The following is a 19,851-nucleotide window of genomic DNA, read 5'->3' as shown; positions in this document are numbered from 1 at the left end:
GGCATTGTTGTTCATCGTGACTGGCCGGTCCTCTGCCGCTGTAACCCTGTACCGCTGTACCACTTTGCGTGGTAGCGTTGATACATGTGTGTTTGTGTCTGTCAACGCAATCGCGCTTGAATGGATAAACATAATTCGTGTCTGTTCTCTTTAATAATATTAATTGTTGGCCACTATAAAATGACAAAATAATTCGTTGAATTTTATTCTATTAATCGACACTGTTTTTATTTTCAAAAAAAAAAAAAAAAAAAATTGTCAGCAGTTATTTCGTACTTTTCGTATAATTAAAGGCGAAATAAGACGGGTCTTAGTTGGCGGAAAAGTGTCCCTGACCAGTCGAAATTCTTGAAAAGGATTAGAGCAGGGCTCTAAAGTCCGTTGAAACCTATACAGTCTGGCTACTTTCATCCTTGCGCGTGTTTGTCGACGCGTGCTCGCGTCTCTTTGCACCCTTTTTCTCTATCGCGACGTACGACCCTTCCCTATTTGCATCGTAACCTCCCCCGGTCTTCCTTTTATCTTTCTCCGCGTTTCTGCTCCCTCTTTCACCCTCTCCCTGTGCTCCCCTAGCCTAGTGTCTCTTTTTCCCTTCCCCTGGACCGTCTCTGCCGCGTCCTCCATCGTGCTCCTACTTTTATCTCCATCTTGCTTCGCTTCAGCGTCAACAGCTCTCTTGAAATTAAATAATAAAGCTGAATAAATGTTGCTTGTTCGTTGATAACATTCAACTGCCATCAAGGACGAGTCCTTTTGATGCTACGACCTTTGTTTTCAGTACTTAGTGATATACTAAAGAGAAATTATATTGTGTTTTTCTATGTAAAGGCACATAGAGAAGAAACGTGATGAATTTATGGTGATTCATGCGCAAGACAGGCAAATTTTGTATTGAAATTTAAAGTGAGAAGAGAAATTAAATTTAAAGAGAAAGTGTATTAGTATCGTTCGGAGGCATTCTACTATACATATAATCATTTCTGTTTCGCTATGTAAAGGTACACGGAGAACATAGATACCAAATTCATGCTGATACATGCGCAAGAGAGGCCACCTGCGGCTGAAGGGTTGCACTTAACCCCGAAATTACGCATAATCAAAGACACGAGCTATTTAATCAAGCTCGAAAACACAAATGTGGGCTATGAGACCTAAATAGCGTGATTTCGATTTTCGTACAATTTACATTAAAATTAACCCTAGTGTAAGGTCACTATCTGTTACGTACACTTTTGATCTTTCGTTTCATTCTATTATCGACACGTGTCTACCGTGGTTGTATTAGGATAGTTTACAAACAAGTGTATGTATATATGTATAATAATTTATGCACGTTAAAATGTTCCTTTGAATTCGATATACCATTATTGATCAACGGTCCTGTAAAAAACTCGCGAAAGAAACGTATGAAATTACGTTCAGGAAAGTCTGATTTTTTCCCCATCTCCGTTTTACCTTCGGTCTCGGTAGAGATTCTACTCCAGCTTTGTTTCCAGCGCTCTCCATCTCCCTAGACATTCGACTATCGTTTTATCCCCGACATTCGTAGTTCCTCTTCCTGTTTCTGCGCGTGGTTTCTCTATTCTGGTTCAACCCGCGATCACCCTGCTTCTTTCTGCACACACAATGCTCCGTCTCCGTTCCGTTCTCGCGCCTAGACCTTCCGTCAGTGGCGCACCCTGAAATTTACGCAGGAGGGTGCAACCGTGATACCTTTTAGAACGAAGCAAATATACTGTATCAAAGTATGGCGGATAAAAATTGATAGAGCAAAAAAAAAAATTAAATATTCGTCCTTCGAGAGGTTACACATTTTTAAAAGCAGAGAATATAAATATGTATGTATTTGTCTGGCCCTTATATTGTCTGGTCCGTCCATGACTCGCTCTTTCTATTTATCCCAGTACCTTCTGTATCGATAGGGACTCGAACGCAAGTAGAGGTACCTAGCTATGGTCAGACAGATACTTGACGCTAAGATCGTCGATGGTGAGAGCATCTACGGATACGTGGCGTATAAAATTGATAGAATACGCGATTGTCAAGGAGGTTGCTCCCTCGGCGTATACACCACTGTCCCCCGTCGTAGTTCAGTTTCGTGTTCGTAGCTTCTTCTCTGTTTAAACGCGGCTCTCCTCTGTCGCAACTTCCCTTGATCTTTCCCTTTGTCGTGGCTCTCTGTGTTTGCAGTTCTACCTGCCTCTCTTAATTCGTGTTGCCTCTAGCTTTCCCTTCTGTATGATATCCTATCCTCGTTTCAACCGCGTCCTCCAGCCTCGCATTCGTGGCTCGACGTCCTCCATTCTCTCCTCCCTTTGCTTCAGGATTATCCAACGTCCGTTCCACCGTTTTCCACGTTGTATCTCCATTCCTTTGCGCGGTATTCCACGACCTTTATCGCGTTTCATTTTACAGACGATGCTTCTACGCTTTATTCTCTGAACGAGAAATTTTAAACGCGACTGCAGGGGTTGCTAGAAGAGAGGAGATTTCTTGGAGAGGAGGTTTCAAGGTGTAGGGAACGAGACGCTTCGGAGATAAAATATATTTGTTGATCTGGAATAGGGGTGATAGAGTTTGGAAAAAGTTCGTTTCTTTCAAGGTGAATGAATTCTGCCAGCCCGGATAAAAATTGCACAGAAATAAAGAACAAGCTGCTATTCGCTGAAATAAAAAAGGTATTTAGTATTATACATACGTAGAACGGTCCACGAGGAGCAAACCTCGGCTCCCTAAGAAAACGGCGATCGTGCAATTTATTCATTGCAATGAATTGATCATGATTCGGTTAAGCTGTCCGTTTAATTCAAACGCGTTTAGAGCATTTTCGTTTATTTTTCCTTGGTCGTAGGGTTCCATAATTTTTCCCATTTGTCTCTACCGCGATTCGTCGCTCACCCTCGCTCCTCTCCAAGCTCACCTCCCTTCGGCAGCTTCTATCTTTATCTCTCTCCCTCTGCGGCACGACCCCCTGGCAAGGTGGCGGTCCAGCGCGCAGATCGTGTCAGCCGTACGGGATGCTGAGTCTGAAATAGATTCAGTCGTACGCCTGGCTCCCTCCTGTCGTCGTCTGTTCGCGCACGGTCGTCGTTAAAAGCCTCTCCGCGTGTCGTCGATTTTCTTCTCTCATCGTCGCGACTCCATTGTGCCGACGATACCCCGTCCCGTGTTCCTGGTTCGGGAAAAGAGGGCCAGGCAACCTAGAAGTCCGAGGCAAGATCTCGTTCTCGAGGTCCCTTCGCGGAAATCGAAGCTAGGCTATGGGAATACTCCCGTGAGAGGCGTGTTCCGGGGTAAGTCGCCATCGTTACGTTTCTTTCTCCCGTTTGGGGTCGGAAGAAATTTCAGAAACTCCGCGAAGGTCCTGCTAGACTCTATCCTCGAGTCCTCGACGACCACGGAAAGGATTCGTTTGTTTTGGGAATGATGGCGATGGAAAATAACGGTGCACGAGCCTCCAAGGAATGAGAAAGGTGAAGAACCTTTCTATCCTTGCGGCTTGGAACTTCGGTGGTTTCCAATCTTTGCTATCCAAGTTTTTCTATTTCGACTGTTTCGAGTTCCTAGTTTTTATGGTGAAACTGAGTCCATTTTGTATGGGTTCACTCGGACTGATGATTATGTTTGGTTCGTGTTTAATTAGTGGGTTTCTAAGGCTGATTTCTCTGGTGAATTTTGTTCGGAAAGGAGGTATACTTCTGTGCGCGATGTTTGTTAACAAAGAATCGTGGTATTTTTGTACGAGTGTATTCTGATAGAGATGCGATTGCAATCGAATTGTCTAATAGAAGGAGGTGGTTGTTGATGTTTTTCTGCGTTAAATGAGAACACGTTGGACGCTGTACATTTGTGATCCCTTCGCGATTCCCTTCTTTTCTTCTTTGACCATTAAAGAGTTCGATTGTATCCAAGAGTGCTTCGTAATCGTTATTTTCAAAGCTACACCACGAAATGATTTAACATATAATAATTCTTTATAGAGAACTCGATGTCCGAGCATATTTACGTGCCTTGTAATAATGCAACGATGCCGTCTTACTCGGCATTCCGAATTTCTATTATTTGGAAAGTGGTCAGGCCTGATGACTTCCGTATCGTTCACACGCAGTTTCTGTCATTGCAACGCACGCTGGCTGCGGAATGCGTTACGGGTAGATGAACGAAATTACGCAGGATGAGTCACGCGTTTTGGGGCGGGTCGTGTCCTCTTACGGTGGTTGAAAACAGAGGGTGGAGAAAATAATCGAACGACAACGCCTAGTCAGGACTTTGGTCGAAGGGAAGATTAGGAAAATTTTCAACAGGCGAACGTGGTGGTCGAGTATAAACTCTTTCGAGCTTCGGGTGCATCTCGAATGATCGCGAGAGGTCGTTGAATGGAATAAAATCAGACTTTCTAATTGGTTCTGTGTTTTAAATTAAACGGGGCATCTCAAATTCAAATGTATGTGAAATGCAAACCTCCAAGGACTCCGACCAATGACCATGCTCCGTGAATGTTTCCAATAAAGGGAAACGTGCAGCAGGAAATACAATCTTAGCTCCCTATAGTGACCTTCGTTTGTTCTTGGGACCTTTTGTCCTTCGTACAAGATCAATTTCTAAAATAAAAAAACAAAAACAAGCGAATGATACATAAAATAACCATCAAACTCTAATATCTATTTTAGTTTATCAATTAATCATACCTCTATAATTGTACAGCTATTCGAATTGTTTAGACAGCAAAACTGAGTGATCAAATCGTAGAAACGAGTAGAAAGCGTACGAAAGCCTCTCGAATCCAGCCGCAGAGGAATAATCCAGTTCCGATACCATCGAAAACCACCGTCTAGAAAATGATCACTCCTCCAGCCCCTTATCCTTTATCTCGAGGCTGTTGTTTAAAGTGACTCGATTACCAAAGCTCGCCCATTTCGCGATCCAAGGCTAAAAGGAGCATTCTGTGCCACGGTGCCATAAACAATCCCTCTCTTGATTTACCCTCTTCCCTCTTCTTCGCCTTTATTCTCGTCACTTCGGGGGGAGTAGGGGGATGAACGACATCCGCAATCGCGGATATCTCGTTCCTAGGAATGCCAACGTAATCGAGCAGCGAATTTCCCAGTGAAAAACTACGACGAGTCCTTAAACTTATTCCCCCGTCTCTCGTCCCTCGTCCGTGGCCGTTTAAAACCCACTCGTTTCCTTGGACGCGGACGTCTCGTTTCTTCGTTCTGCTCGATCTCTTCAGAGCAGGTTACGCAGACTCTGAAACGCTTTTCATCCGCAGCCAGCCCCGATTCACTCGTGTTTTTCTCCCCCAAAAAAAGAAAGAAAAAAAAAACATTCCGTAACGAGCCCGCTCCGCGCGGCCATTTATTCGTCAAAGCTGTTCCCGCTCGTTAATTTCTTTCGTTACACGTAATTAGTAAGAGATTTCAAGTAACGAACGACACCCTTTGTAGACCAGTGATGGGACCAATGGTCGAGGCAGGTATCGGAGAACTTGCGTGGAAGGTATACAGTTTTCTGTGGAACAGCAAATTTTTTAATAGGTTTATTTGAAGTCGTAATAAGGGCTGTAATAGGGAAGATAGAGGCAAAGTTTATTTCGTTATTTTCAAGATCGATTCACCGTAGCAAAAGGAAGCGAAAAGTCTTGCATCATTTTGCAATCTAAAGCTTAGTTATCTAGATAGAACCGGAACAAGTTTGCTGATGGGACTCTCGGCGCGCGCTGTTTATACTTTGGGTCAGCTGATCGCTCAGCTGCGCATTCGGAGCTTTGACTGCTTGTACCTTGATAACGAAGCTTTGGATTTCAAAGTGCAGCATGACTTTTCGATTCATTTTTCCGAGGAGAATCATTGAGAAATAGATGAAAGATAGCAAAGATTCCAACGCGAACCTTCCCTCTTTTGTATCTCTAAAGTAAATCGTGATTGTTTGTGAATTCATTTCCACTGGAACAAAATATATTTTATGGAACGTAATTCGACCTGTGATAGTATTTGAAAACTCCTCGGTTCCATCGCTACCTAGGCCAACTGCATCGGTTGGATTTCCTTTTTGTTTTTTATTTTTATTTTCCTTCCAACCACGAATAAAGCGCGTGCGTGCGCACCCCCGTCGGACGTAAATTTATTGATTGCTGGTTTTAGGTATTTGGAGAGCTCTAATGCGATGTTTCTGATTGGGTAGTATATGTAAATACCGGATGTGCTCGTTTTAATTGGTAGGTGGAAGAGGACGAAGAGGACGAGCGCGCAGGAGAGTCTAGCAAAAAGAAGAAACGTTAATGCTCGCTGAAATTGAATCAGATCCAATTTAATCGGTATTTGATCGGCAACTAATTTTTCTTCGTTAATGGGAGAAACCATTATCGAGGAAATGCAAACGTGGCGCTGGTTATTACTCCGTACTGCTAATCTATTCCCGATGAACCCTTAAAGCTCCGAAAGCTTCGGTGTTGATACTGTACAATTACTAGGGATCGAAAGGTCATAGAACAACTCGCAAGAGAAGTGAACAAATTTGAATTCTTACAGAAATAAAGTTCACGAGGATTTAGTCAGAGTGGATTTTCTATAATAACGAACATCGTAGATTGAAACTTTTCTACCTTCTAGATCTTAACGAACCCTACGAAAAACATGTAAAAAGTTTTTCTTTAAAGTGAAACGTCAATTTGAAACAAATGGACGATTGTCTTAATAATTGACAGGGGGGTGGGGGGTCTGTCGAAATTGGTCGAAATCGAGTAGCGTTTAGACGCGCGTCGACGAATGCTTTCTCTCATTTCTGTTGGTTTCCCCGCAAATTTTCAGATAGCCGAAAGAAAAAGAGCGGCCTCGATACGAATTAATAATGCAGTGCGAGAGGAGCGCGGAGGATCGGCTGAACTTTACGTGAGTACTTTACGCGAGGTCATGACCCGACGCGACCCAACGTGTCCGATATCTGGGCCACACTTGAATTTTAATCCACGCTGCAATTGCCGCCGCGGTCGATTAGCTCTCTTCCAACGTTTGTCCGACGAGTTTGCAGAGCTTTAACTTTTGCTACGTGCCAGCCTCTGCTTGCTTGCACGTCGCGACGCGACGTGACGCCGACGTCGACGCCTCCAACTGAAAACGATAACGGTACTGTTGCGAATTTTATTGGATATCACTCGCGTACACGATCGATACCTAAGAGAGACACCGGCATCCCGTTAATGGGGCATTTTAGAATACCTTCTCACGTCCTTTGCAGTTTCTACAAAATGGATTCACTTGGGGGTTGTTCGTACTAGCTGCACTACTAAGACAGATTTAGGAACAGAATTTCATAGAATGCAAGAGACTGGAGTTAAACGTCGCTGTGAACCTGATAAGATGGATTCTGTGCATCCAGGGGTTGATACCCTGAACAAATCCTAACAAAAATGTCCGTCCAATGCAAGAGTCAGGAGTTAATCGTCGTTATAGTCCCGATACAATAGATTCTGTGTACCCTGAACTTATTTATCGTAGCGTTACTAATAAGAAAAACCTAGTAATTCAAGTCCTAACAAAAGGGTCCTTACAATGCGAGAGCCAGGATTTAAAAGACTCTTGGAATGCAGACCTCGATGAATCTAAAAAGAAAGGGGGTTAAATTAATTTATACAAACAAGAACCACGCAAGAAGTTGTTTCTCTCGTGGTTCATTTCAACACCTGCTCGTCTCGTATTTTAATGATTAATGATACAACTGACATTGTATTCTTCAATGAAAGGACCCAGAGTCGAATAAAATAGTCTTTAGCGGACGATACCAATAATTTCATTTACTTCGATCTTCCATCTTTGAGGGGACGTTTTGTCGACGTAATCTACAGTTCTTATATTTTCTTCGACTCTCGGGCTATTGATTGCCAACCCTCTCGAAGCAATCTATACACCCGGAAGTCTGGGCAAAGTAAAATCACAGGAAGTTAAACTTCCATTCACCGCTTTGCATTTATCTTTGTTTATCAACGAGGAAAACTCAAGTTACCGTGGTAGAATAAAGAATCCAAGCTGGAGGTTTTTAATGAACGTCAAAGGCTACTGGAATACATCTTTTTGACTCGATTGATTTGATCCAGAGATCAATACAGATCTATATTAAGTGTAGAGATTAATTCTGTGACTTCCTAAGATAAACTTCCAAGATTGACAATCATCAAAAGTGTGAAATTCCCAACGCGTCGATAAATTACCCAGAACGAATCGTCACTCGTACGCTACAAGAGGGATGAAAGGGAGGACAATCGGTGTGTCAGGATTGTTCTGTCGATACCGATTACGAGCGCCGGAAAATTAGTGTCGAACAGATTCCACGGTTGAATGGGTCTTTGTGAGAGATGCTCGCTCCCCAAGCTTTGCACGAATCGAAACACGCATGCAATTAACGACTATCTTTCCCCTCCCTGCTAATTAACGAGTCTCCTTAATCGAACGCTTGACAATCTTTTAGAGCTTTCCTATAAAACCGCGATTAACTTTTCATCGAATTCAAATCTCCCATTAAAAAAATTATCCAAGCTTCTCTAGGCAAGATCGAATCGTAGATCTGCATCATAATAATTATTATTTGCGACGTAAACAAAATTTTAGGAATTGAAACACGATATTAATTTTGTCAAAGCATCCCCAACTATGTGACGCGTTAGTTCGACGTTAGTTTCCCTTTGTAGACGGCAATTACAAGCGTGTAGACAGGCAAAATGGATGATAATGGTTAATGTTGGAGAGAAATTCGGTTACAGGGGAGCACAAGGTTGTCCCAAGAGAGGAGAAAAGTAAAGCAACGATGGGGGTGTACGTGTTGGGAGTGGTCGGCGTGTTCTACGTGGCTGTGCTGGGTGTCGGCATTTGGGCTGCCGTCGTCAAGGAGAAAAAATCTCAACAAGGCCAGGATGCCATGATGCTGGCGAATCGTGGCCTCGGCCCGCTTCTTGGTCTCCTCACTCTAATTGGTAAGCAAACGAACACCTTTTTTCGTCCTTCAATGGAGCATTTTCCTCTTTTCATTAAAAATGCTAAACACTAGCTACAAAACCATGTGACGTAGCAAATCCATCAATAATTTGTAACAACGTAATTTGAGACAATAAGTTGAGACGATCGCGGTAGGAAAATTGGAAAGCCATGTCCTCTTTATTCTGCTTGAATGTATCTTTGAATAAATTACGATTGGTTGTAACATTTGGGAAGGTACTATAAAAGGAGATAAATCGATGAAATCTATTACAAATTCATAGGCGTCTCGGATATTCCACTCGTTCTAAATTTAACCTACGTTACATCGAACCCCTACCTAGTTAGGATTATCAGAACGCGGTTCCCGGCGTTTATTCTTTCGGAAACTGCAAGTCTACTAATCTACGCGAAGAGGAATTCAATTCGAGGCAAATATTCCTTGGCGAGATTATGAGATTAGAATTTCGGAAATTCGGTGGATCCTAGTGGAATAACAACTTTCCTAATTGTGGTTCTATCTGGAGGGGATTAGCGGAGTGAGGTTTGCGAATCTGATTAGGTACTCGTTTAACAAGCGTGACATTGCCAATTACGAACTTATCTATCCAGATGGAGCTGTAATTTCTAAACCATTCCGTCTGTTACCTTTTCTTTATTATAGGGGCTATATTATATACACTCGGTCCAATAAGTATTCGTCCCTCTACGTTTATCGAAGAACTCTGTCTAAATGAAACGATAAGTTTCAAATTTTCAACTAAATTCTGTAAGAATAATGCTTCTCCAATTAAAATTGTCTAAACGCTCAAGTACGTGTCCGACCATAACCAGGTATTTCTACTTGTGCTGGAGCACCTAAACGTTGATTCTACATAGTATACGTAGTTTCACGAGGTTTATTTAGTATCTGGATGTTAGTCGGAAGCAGTTAATACAGGCAATAGCCTCAAATCTGGAGACGCGTCAGACACGCCACAGTCTGGCACGCATATCTCACGAATGTTTGGATGGTCAGGTATCTGGAAGAGAAAAACAGACGCGAAAAGATTCTATCCTTACGTAGAAGAGTGCAGTGATAAAAAATATGATAGGCACACAAGGCTCAAAGAAGCCTCCTATTACATTCACATTCCTCTTCTTTCTCTCACGGAAGGAATCGTGTTCGTTTCGAATAAACACTCGATTAAAAAATAAATAAAGGGAGACCAAGTGCTCAATTCCCAGGTCGCGCAATCGAATCTGTTCCCTGCTCTTACAAAAATCCGAGAGTCTCGCAATTACGGGAATCGTGGGACCCAGGGATCGTCGAATTCGACAGGGAACGTTTCAACTTAACGAGGAAAATTCGCTCGAACGCCTGTCTCTTCTCTTTGGCCTACGTTTCTCCCTCCCGGCCCTCTTCCTTCACTGTGGAACGCGCGACATTTTTATCGGGGACCAGCCAGTAGGACACCGGGGAAATCCCGCTTTGTCGTCGCGTCAATTGCATTTCTCGCTCGGCCGTTCCCCGCATCGGACGTTTATTCATAGTTCGCCATCCCTTTGTCCCGTTCCGTTCCTTTTCCCTTGCTGCACGCTTTCATTCTGTCCGACATGCCCGTCCATCGTCCAACGATTCGTCTTACGATTCAAACGTGGCCCATTTCTGTAGGTAAAAATCATTTTCCATCCATTACCTTAATGAACGCATCCACTGACGGGAAAACGCGGCAACCGGGGAAAATACGCTGCACGAGGCATAATTATCTCTATTCCGAGGGACGCTCGTCTCCAGCGTCTCGTCTCTTTCTCGTCTCTTGGATGAATGGGGGAGCTGATAGGAAGACTCGCGTTTCGAGGTTTACCTGCCACCGATTCTTGGTTAGAGTGGATGTTGGCTCACCTTCTAGGAAAAGAACAATTTAAATTGTTCAGAATCAGAAATACGATGGTGTATTAATTAATGGGCGATAGTGTATTTTCCCCGTCACCCAAAACACTGGAAGATCCGTTCCAGAAAATAAAAAAAAAAAAAACAAAGAAAGTTTTGTTCCCAATACTGGCCCGACCCATCGATGGCACAGCACGGCACGACCTTTGTTCGCTAATTCATGGAGCGTTTCCAGATCACCGATCTCGCCCACCGTAACATTTTCCCTTGAAAGAGCGATTCCATCGCTTGATCGGAGGACTAATCGAGAAAAAAATGCTTCTTTTCATGCGAAAGCCACGTGGGTAGGGGGCGCCTACGTGAACGGGACCGCGGAAGCCATGTACACAAGAGGATTGGCCTGGTGTCAAGTGCCCTTTGGTTACAGCCTCAGTCTGCTGTTTGGTAGGCCATCGGTAGACTTTCAAACGCGCATTAGCGTCTAGTGTAACCTTAACCCTTTAACTGCCACGCACCTGAAGGAGCGTCAAGGTAGGAGGACGGATCGATGATGACACGAACGCGTTGAAGTCGTCGAGGCTTGGAGGAAACATGGTGCGTTAGATAAATTTATCCGTCCTCCTGGCCCTCCTTCCCTTTTTATTTTTCCAACGACCATGTAAACACGCAACGTTTTCCACGAAGGCTGCCACCGTATCGAAGGTGGATCGATCGGAGCTCGATCCGTTGCTCTCGCGTCTGGAAGCAGCTGACGCTGACGTAGTGTCTGGAGACGACAGCCAAGAATAATAGGATTAGGTCAAGTCGCGGGGAAGTTTCGCGCTAACGCTCAACTAGTACACTTCAGGAATAATAAAAACTCCTCGACCCCTACGTGCCTACGCCTACACGCGAGGAATATTATTTCCTCTTTGTTATGCAATCGATGCGGCTCGTGGAAAATGGAACGATGTTGTCGGAAGAAAGTATCGTTAAGGGGGCAAACCACATCGGGCTGCTTGAGTGTCCTTCGACATTTTCTTTTACAAAGAAAAATTTATTTAACCCTTTGGGCTTACAACCACGAGCGAGACTCGTGGTAAGGAATTTGATCTATAAACAATAAGCACGAGTCTGACTCGTAGTACTTGGTTCGGATTTCCTACCTTCTTCCTGTTCGGTATGGCTCGAGCAATCGGGAGATAGCGTGTATGTCAAGGGGTTCATGTGGTTCTCTCCCTTAATACTGGAGAACGAGCCAGATACTGAAAAGTGGAAAATTGACTATATCCATTACAACCCCTTATGGTGACTTGGTGGCAGTTAAAGAGTCGTTTGGGTGAGAGGTTGCGCTTTCGGTACCAAATTGAAACGTGGACGCACAGGTGCGGTGCTGTTCGTGAGACCAATGAGGAAGGCCGAGCACGTGACCATGTTGGACCCGTTTCAAGAGAGATACGGCGCGGGAGTCGGCGGTTTACTATTTCTTCCTGCTCTTTGCGGCGATCTGTTCTGGTGCGCCGCCCTCCTGAGGGCTCTGGGTAGCTCATTGGCCGTCGTCGTTGAGGTTGATCCGAACGTCAGCGTTTGTGTGTCCGCACTGCTGGCTGGCGTGTGAGTACCTATCTATTTCACGTCATATTTCGATGCAGGAGTAACTGAAACGTTCGCTTGTTTCGAACGATGAATATTCCAAGTAAGAAAGCATTCCATTGGTCGTTGCTCGAAAAATTATTATCATTATTATTATTATTTTTATTATCGGGATCCCATCCACCTGGGAAAATATTTGCGCTCCAAGCTCTGTACTCGAACACTAGAACTACCAACGTTTCGTTTCCACCTATTTCAGGTACACCATGTTCGGTGGCTTATATTCGGTCGCTTGGACGGACGCTCTGCAGCTAGGCTCCATCATAATCGGCTTAGGAGTGGCCGCGCCCTTTTCCCTTCTGCACCCAGCCGTCTCTTTCGAGAAGAATTTAGCGCCCCGCGAGTGGCTTGGGGAAATAAGGAACGAAGACCTGGGCGAATGGGTCGACGGCATGCTGTTGCTGGTATTCGGCGGAATACCTTGGCAGGTATCCTGAAAATATCTCATTTCGAATGGTTACCTTCGATACAAGTTACAAGTTACAAGTTTATAGAATAACATAGACGATCGTACGATCGATATTCGATCTATCTACGATCTAGTTCTCTGTAGTTAAAATAAAAAGGAAAAGTACAATCTTACATAAATTGTCAAACCGTAGTATCTGGTATAGTTACTTGGAAATAAAAATAATTCAACGAAAGAAATAACAAAAATAATAATTTAAAAAAAACTGCCTCAGGTCTCACGCTCACCGCTATACGAAATTTCCAGGCCTACTTCCAACGAATCCTGAGCATGAAGAGCACATCAGTGGCGACGACGATATCGATAGCATCGATGTTCGGATGCATGATCCTCGCTTTTCCATCGGCGTTGATCGGCGTGGTGGCTCGTGCAACGGACTGGTCATTGATCGACGGATTCAACATGAGCTTGCTGCTGAACGATGGGAACTCGGCGTTGCCAATGGTCCTTCGATATCTGACACCTCAGTGGGTCACTTTTTTGGGTGAGTCGAGTCAATTTTAGAGATTTTTCGCTGATTAGAGGGTCAATTATGCGAAACACTCGAGGACAGGGAGTCTTTCCACTGAAACTATTGCATTTAGCGCGTTCTCTCGCAAACGCCTGCCCCCTTGCCACCTTCTGCTATGAATTACGCGGCCTGTAATCTAGATTCTTCGAAAAAGCAGGTCGAGTGAGCGTAAAGAAAGCTCGAGAATTGTAAAGTTAATTGGTCTCGGAGAATATTTCGAGGTTCAACCAGCGTGAAAATAAACCGCCCACTACAGACACAGATAGTGCGTGTATAGTAACGATGTAATCAATTAGTGATCGTGTTAACTTTTGAAAACGGTGGCTACCATAGATCGAAACCTCGTTTACCAGGTCTGGGAGCCATTTCCTCGGCGGTAATATCGTCAGCAGATTCAGGCATACTAGCCAGCAGTTCAATGTTCTCCAGGAACGTCTACAAGCTCACCCTGAGACCAAAGGTGAGCGTCCACTGGTCACTCGTCAAAGGAACCAATTAAATTTGTCCTTTTTCCTGGTCGTTGCGTTTCAGGCTACCGAAAGGGAACTGGGCTGGATCCTCAGGATCTCTGTGATCGTGTTCATCGGATTGTCGACCGCCATCGCGCTCACGGTGGAAAGCGTTTATTATCTGTCGTGAGTAGAAGCTCCTCGACCAGCTTCGATTGTTCGCGACAATGAAACGGGGAATCAATTAAAGTGACGCTGTTTTTTTAGCTACTTATGCTCGGATCTTATCTATGTGGTGCTTTTCCCGCAATTGTTGACGGTGGTCCACTGGCCCTCCCTGGTCGACACTTACGGCTGCCTCGCGGGTTACTTTGTGGCTGTTGTCTTGCGCCTTTGCGGTAAGGAAATATACGTATATCTCGATAAATTTCACTACGATAAATATACAAGGAAAGATATATATCTGTTTTGTAGGAGGAGAAAGGGGCTTAGGCGTGCCAGCGTTGATAGAGTACCCCTTCTACGACACGGAAACCCAAACCCAAAAGTTCCCTTTTCGCACGGGCGCCATGCTGGCAGCTCTCTTCACGCAGCTCATTACCAGTTTCTTCACCAGAAATCTCCTAGGAAAGGGTTTCTTCCCGAGATGCTGCGACGTCCTCAGCGTCTACTCGCCAGGAAAGTCCAAGGATCAGTCGGGGGTCGTGCAGAGCAGTTCTGGCGCCGCCTTGATGGAGACCTCCTCCGTTAACGTGAGCCATTTCAACCTTCCCTTTTTCGATTCAAAATTTAATCATCGTTTAATCTTACTTTAACACTAAAAATCCCCCCAGTGTCTCTTCTGCTATCGGTATCTTCGCCTAACAGTAATCACTTTCTCAAAGACACAAATTAATACACAAAAATATAAAATAAAGCAGACGGAGAAGAAAAAAAAAAGAAACTAGCTCCTTCCACAGAAATCGACATCAGGGATGGACTCCTGCGACGGCGTCGGTCCTGCGAGCTACGAGGACGACCGAACGACCACCAACTCCGTCGAGGACATGAATGACCGCGTGGATGGTGGTACCGTAGCCGGTGACCCTTACGAAAAGGAGACTCAGAGGATCAACAACGCGGGGACTCCCGTTCAGAAGCCGAACCAGACCCTTCAACATCTCCAGACCCTTCGAAACTCGGTGCACATCGGCACAATGAGGCCCATCCCCACCCCCACTCACTACACCTCCATGCAGAGCAACGAGATGGCCAGAGGTCAAATTCTAGGAGTACGAAACCTGCGGGGCTCCATGATGCTGCCAACCACGCCGATCATCCCCTCGAGCAACAGCATAGTCGTTCCCATGAGCTCGACTGCGACCACCCCCCTGACACCTGGGCCTCATTACACCAGGTCCAGCGAGATGTCGATGAGCGTGGATAAAGCCAGAGACATAGACAGGATCGGAATGGTGGAAAGGAGCAACGCGGAGTTCCAAAACACCCCGGACACCATGCTGACAACTATAGGAGCGAAGAAGAACGTGAAGGGGGTGAAGTTGGTTGGTATGGAGGGTGGGACCCTGCGAAGACCGTCGTTACAGGTGAGCGAACCTACACCGTCGAGTCTCTGTAGTATGCGTAACTGGGAAATATTCTTAGGGCACTTTCTCACCTACACCGTCGGTGGAGCTCGTTCACATTCTGGATAGAAGACAGAGCAGCGGTTCCTACGGGCCTGGATCTCTGTCCCCCGTTCCCATGGGAGTGGAGGCCTGTAAGACGCACGGGACTGCGTTGGAAGGACAGACTGGGAACGAACACTGCAGGATCAAGAGAGGCATCGTCAGGCATCACAGGTATCTATAATATACAAATAAGGCTGCCAGGGGTCTCGGATATAGTATAGTAGTCTCTATAAGGCTAAGCATGATTTTCTAATAAAAGAGGCGTGGATAAACAAAGTTCCACCGTATTCTAAAGCTGTGACAACCCCTCGATGGTTTGCGAATTGTCGAACACTCCCTCCGATTTTTGTTTCAAACGTTTGCGCAGCTTCAACGACACGGGAGACCGAGCCCTAACGACCCTGGCCAGGCAGCCGACCTACCCCTCCATGCCTTTGCGCCCCGAAGACTGTCGTATGACCCTGGCCAAGAGGGACAGGAGGACATCGACGATCGTTCGTCACGGTTCCGTGACCAACGAGAAAGAGCTCAGCGGTTGCACGAGCGGACTGGTCGTCTGCAGTCCAACTTACAACATGTACAGCTCCGCTGTTAAGAATTCAAACTACTTCGTCACGGACGACGAGGCAGTGAGCAGGTTTTGAGAACGCTAGGACGTTCGAGGACCGCCACCAACCAAAGACAATCGAAGCCCGCCTGATCAGTTACGACTCCGACCCATTTTTATTACGATCTGAACCATCGTACAATTCTACTTAATAACTAACCTTTTTATCACGTGCTAGGCTTACCTAATTTTTTAAATAAAAATAATGGGACATCTGTAATCATCCAAGGATATACTCGCGACGATGCTCATGATTTCGAACGAGATCGGAATTGTTGTTAGGAAAGGTTGCCGTAGAGTTTACAGAGTGTCGTCCTGTTTGCGGTGCTAGCGAAGTGGCAACTGGAAGATCCTACGAAGGCGCGCGAAGGCATTTTCCGCAATTGGTCGGGATTAGTAGTTTTCAGAGCACTTGTTAAGGAACGTGTACAAATTTAGAGGGAATTGGAAGGATTGTTTCAAGTTACTTGTTGGGGGACTTAATGTTGTTGGGTGGGAGCAGATTCGGAAATGATTCGCAGAGATTAACGGTCCAAGGACTTGCAAAGAGTTTTCGTAGCCGAAGAGCTATCGGTCTATCGGTGCTCGAAATTTACGTGCAACCGCAAACAGTTTGACTACGATCGTTTTTACTGGCAGAGGGCCCATTTCGTTTGACTTTTCAAGACGATTTACCAGCGAAAACCCTCGATCAACTAATCGACCTCTTCGTACCCACATCTGGATGCATTATTTATTTTTTCTTTTAATGCTGTCAAAAGATTCGAGTCTAACGAGTCACGATCATGTATTTAATTGTAGCGTTGAGCTGTTATTTAAAAAGAAGATGATATCGATTGAAATCTGAAGCAATACAGACGTATATCATAGATAATTATCACGGAAGATATCCTATAACGTTTATCCCAAAAGGGCTGTTAATGTTCCGAACTCGGTACGAAATACGAATACGTCTGTGATTAATAAAAGTTAATTCGTAAAATGCAAACTCGCAGCTGATTAAAAAGTTGCTCGAAATTGACAGCGTGGGTACGAAAGGGTCGAAAACCTACGATTAAGGTAGCATAAGACTTTGGTTAGTCGACGATTGGAAACTCACAGGCATTACACGGACGTTTTAGATGACGGAATCTTAGCGTCTAAAATAACCAAAGTCGATTATCAGCATTCGCTGTAACATCCCACTCGTGAACCCCGACAAAAACACGTTTCAAAAGATGACTTTCGGAGCGTTCATTCGGTCGTCGCCGTTTTCCACTGCGGTACTTGCTTCACTCAGGAAAATCACTTGACTCGGCAGTGTTAGGTAAGCGCAAAAGTCTTTGGGAAATCGTTTGTATCTCGTCGCTATACGCGCACAATTACGGATCTTCCCAATCGCACACGTTTTTTAATCCCACGGATTCGATCTAAGAACAATCAATTTTCAACGGCACGTTTCAAAGCACAAAACTGTGAACGGAGTTTTTAGGAACGAGTGACGCGTTATCAGACACCTAATCTTCGAATCGCAATAATAGTCTTACAGAGGCCGTCGATAACGCGCGTTCTGTAGCTCACAGCGAGACCAAGGCTGTACTCTTTTCAGAAATTAATTACTTTCAACGAAACAAGTAGAACGGTTAGAAACTTTCAGAGTGATTTCATTTTGGTTAATCGACACGAATCATTTCTTAAGGAAACGGAATATAATTTAAAATGCGCGACACCTACTATCACGTAACGATGAAAAAGGTTTTTAAATAACTTTCATACCCGATAAGACGGAGATGGGCAGCTGGACTTCCTCGCGGGCCTCCAGAGGTCGTGACACGTGACGTCATAGTAAGCGTGAGGTGAGGGAGGAGACGGAGAGGAAAACTGACACACCCATGCGTATGACGTCATTCGCGCCACGATGCCGCACCCAGTACTTCCATTGTGACGTCACATTGATTACTTTATCGCAGTTCGTTGCGTGTCCCGTAAACAATGGACTTGGTTATAGTTTTAAAAAGGGTACAGCCTCGATCGCTCGTTAGTTTCCCTGTTCAGACTGACTTGTCGCTTGTCGCGGACCCAACAAACCCGTTCGGAAAGTAATCAATTAATTTTTGTACAAATTACGAGCGGACGTCATCTTTTGCGTGACTCTGTGTAGATAGAACTTTTGAGATTCGAGGATAAGATAGGGGACCTTTGGCCAGTTCGTCGTGTAACCGTTAATGGTATCGTTAAAGGGCACGATAAGCACTAGAATAATTACGTACGAGGTAGATTAGGTGATTAGGCGACGTAAAATGATGAGAATGGTGCACCAGCACATATAATGTCCAGTTCGGAAGGGAGATGATGCAGCTGTGAGATAGAAACAGCAGCAACAGCAGCAGCATGAGCTTCGCTACTCGGAGCCATTTTAGTTTCGTTTCCGGTGCGAAGAAAAATTTGTAGATTCCGTTTTCTCTCATCCAACTTTTCGAGTATTACAAGCTTCTTCTTGGTTTTCTTGGGGGAAATACTTTTACAAATAATTCGGACCTTTGAATTTCTAGGTTTCTTCATTTTTACATTTCCACAGTTCCAAACGTCTTGGTCTCCAGATTTCTACGTTTCTGGATTTCCTTACATTTCAACGAAGAAATTTTTCTTTCCGCCGGAAACGCGCGAGGAGAAGGGTCAAGGGTTTCCGTCGCTCAACCAACATTTTCATACTCGCGAGGGAAGGTGAAGCTGCTGGATATAGAACGTCCAATGTATTACGTGCAAATTTATGATATTCCGACAACAAAGTACGATATTTTTCCACCGATAATACGTCTAGTTCGTAGGATTACTGTAAAAGTAGTGTACGTATATACGGAGGTCTCTAAATGAATCAATGTAACGATAGTAATAATAATCGTGAGTACCTCCGTCGGCTCAATACCAAGAGACAAAGAATCTTAGAGTAAACGGACGCCCACCCTTGCAGTCCTTCGCACGACAAGTCGGAATAAAATGAACTGGTTGCTCGAGGACACCACATTTCAACGATAGACTCTTAGATTTTTATTAAAAAAAAAAAAAAAAAAAAGAAAGAAAACAAGAAAACTTAAAACTGGAATATCCCACAGATTAATTATTATACACGAAGGAAAACAGGGAGGATGATGAAGCCAAACGCTATCGTGGACAGGGCACCTCAATGGCCACTTAATTTTACTCTGACTTGCTCGTGCTATTTTCTTAAGATAACGTAGGTCGAAAAAACACATAGGAAATGTGCTTTACAAAATTGACAAATTTATTTCAAGCGTCGAAATAAACGCCTTCGACATTGGACCTTCGTTTCAACACATACCAGGTTGAATAAAAATTGATTAGTGAAGAAATTCTAGTCGTTACTTTTTTTTTTTAAGAATCTTAACGGTGGGATTTTTTGTTCCAAGCGTATCGTAATAACTTTTTACTAATAAGTAATCGAGTACTATAGCAATTCGACACGTCTTTCCCTAATCTTCCCGTATTTTTACCTACCCGCGATTTTTCCACACTTTTGTAAGAACTATAATTACAAAGAGACCGTAAGCGTGAAATAAACGTCGACGAACCTATATCAGTATTACTAAAACTTACAAATTAGGACTCGATACATAGCGGTCGATTCCTGGAGGGCGAACCTCGCGAAGGACCGCCATCATGGTCTTTCATAGCGA

General features: G+C 44.4%; 1 protein-coding gene and 1 long non-coding RNA gene across 2 annotated transcripts; one reads left to right on the top strand and one right to left on the bottom strand.

Annotated features, from left to right (window-relative positions):
* Positions 1-877: 877 nt before the first annotated feature.
* LOC128872932 (uncharacterized) lies at positions 878-6,763 on the bottom strand. Its single transcript, XR_008456278.1, has 4 exons — positions 5,982-6,763; positions 4,462-5,511; positions 1,456-1,679; positions 878-1,380 (listed from the first exon to the last, which is right to left on the bottom strand). It is a non-coding gene; the product is annotated as an uncharacterized LOC128872932 (long non-coding RNA).
* Positions 1,697-19,253, top strand: LOC128872930 (high-affinity choline transporter 1-like). Its single transcript, XM_054116120.1, has 14 exons — positions 1,697-3,293; positions 6,810-6,890; positions 8,756-8,965; positions 11,176-11,283; positions 12,204-12,432; positions 12,671-12,899; positions 13,187-13,424; positions 13,805-13,911; positions 13,983-14,086; positions 14,168-14,298; positions 14,375-14,652; positions 14,860-15,486; positions 15,545-15,741; positions 15,938-19,253. Exons 3-14 carry the CDS (start codon positions 8,800-8,802, stop codon positions 16,212-16,214), a joined length of 2,691 nt encoding a protein of 896 aa, XP_053972095.1. The 5' UTR covers positions 1,697-3,293; positions 6,810-6,890; positions 8,756-8,799; the 3' UTR covers positions 16,215-19,253.
* The last annotated feature ends 598 nt before the right edge of the window (positions 19,254-19,851 follow it).

Source organism: Hylaeus volcanicus, chromosome 2 (genome assembly GCF_026283585.1).
Source record: "Hylaeus volcanicus isolate JK05 chromosome 2, UHH_iyHylVolc1.0_haploid, whole genome shotgun sequence".
NCBI lineage: Eukaryota > Metazoa > Arthropoda > Insecta > Hymenoptera > Colletidae > Hylaeus > Hylaeus volcanicus.
This window is presented reverse-complemented; position numbering and strand designations above follow the sequence as displayed.

Coding starts and splice junctions, on each gene's coding strand:
- LOC128872930 (XM_054116120.1), top strand. CDS start 8,800: ATGGGGGTGTACGTGTTGGGAGTGGTCGGCGTGTTCTACGTGGCTGTG. Junction 8,966..11,175: donor TGGTCTCCTCACTCTAATTG/GTAAGCAAACGA, acceptor TTCATGCGAAAG/CCACGTGGGTAGGGGGCGCC. Junction 14,653..14,859: donor TGGAGACCTCCTCCGTTAAC/GTGAGCCATTTC, acceptor CTCCTTCCACAG/AAATCGACATCAGGGATGGA.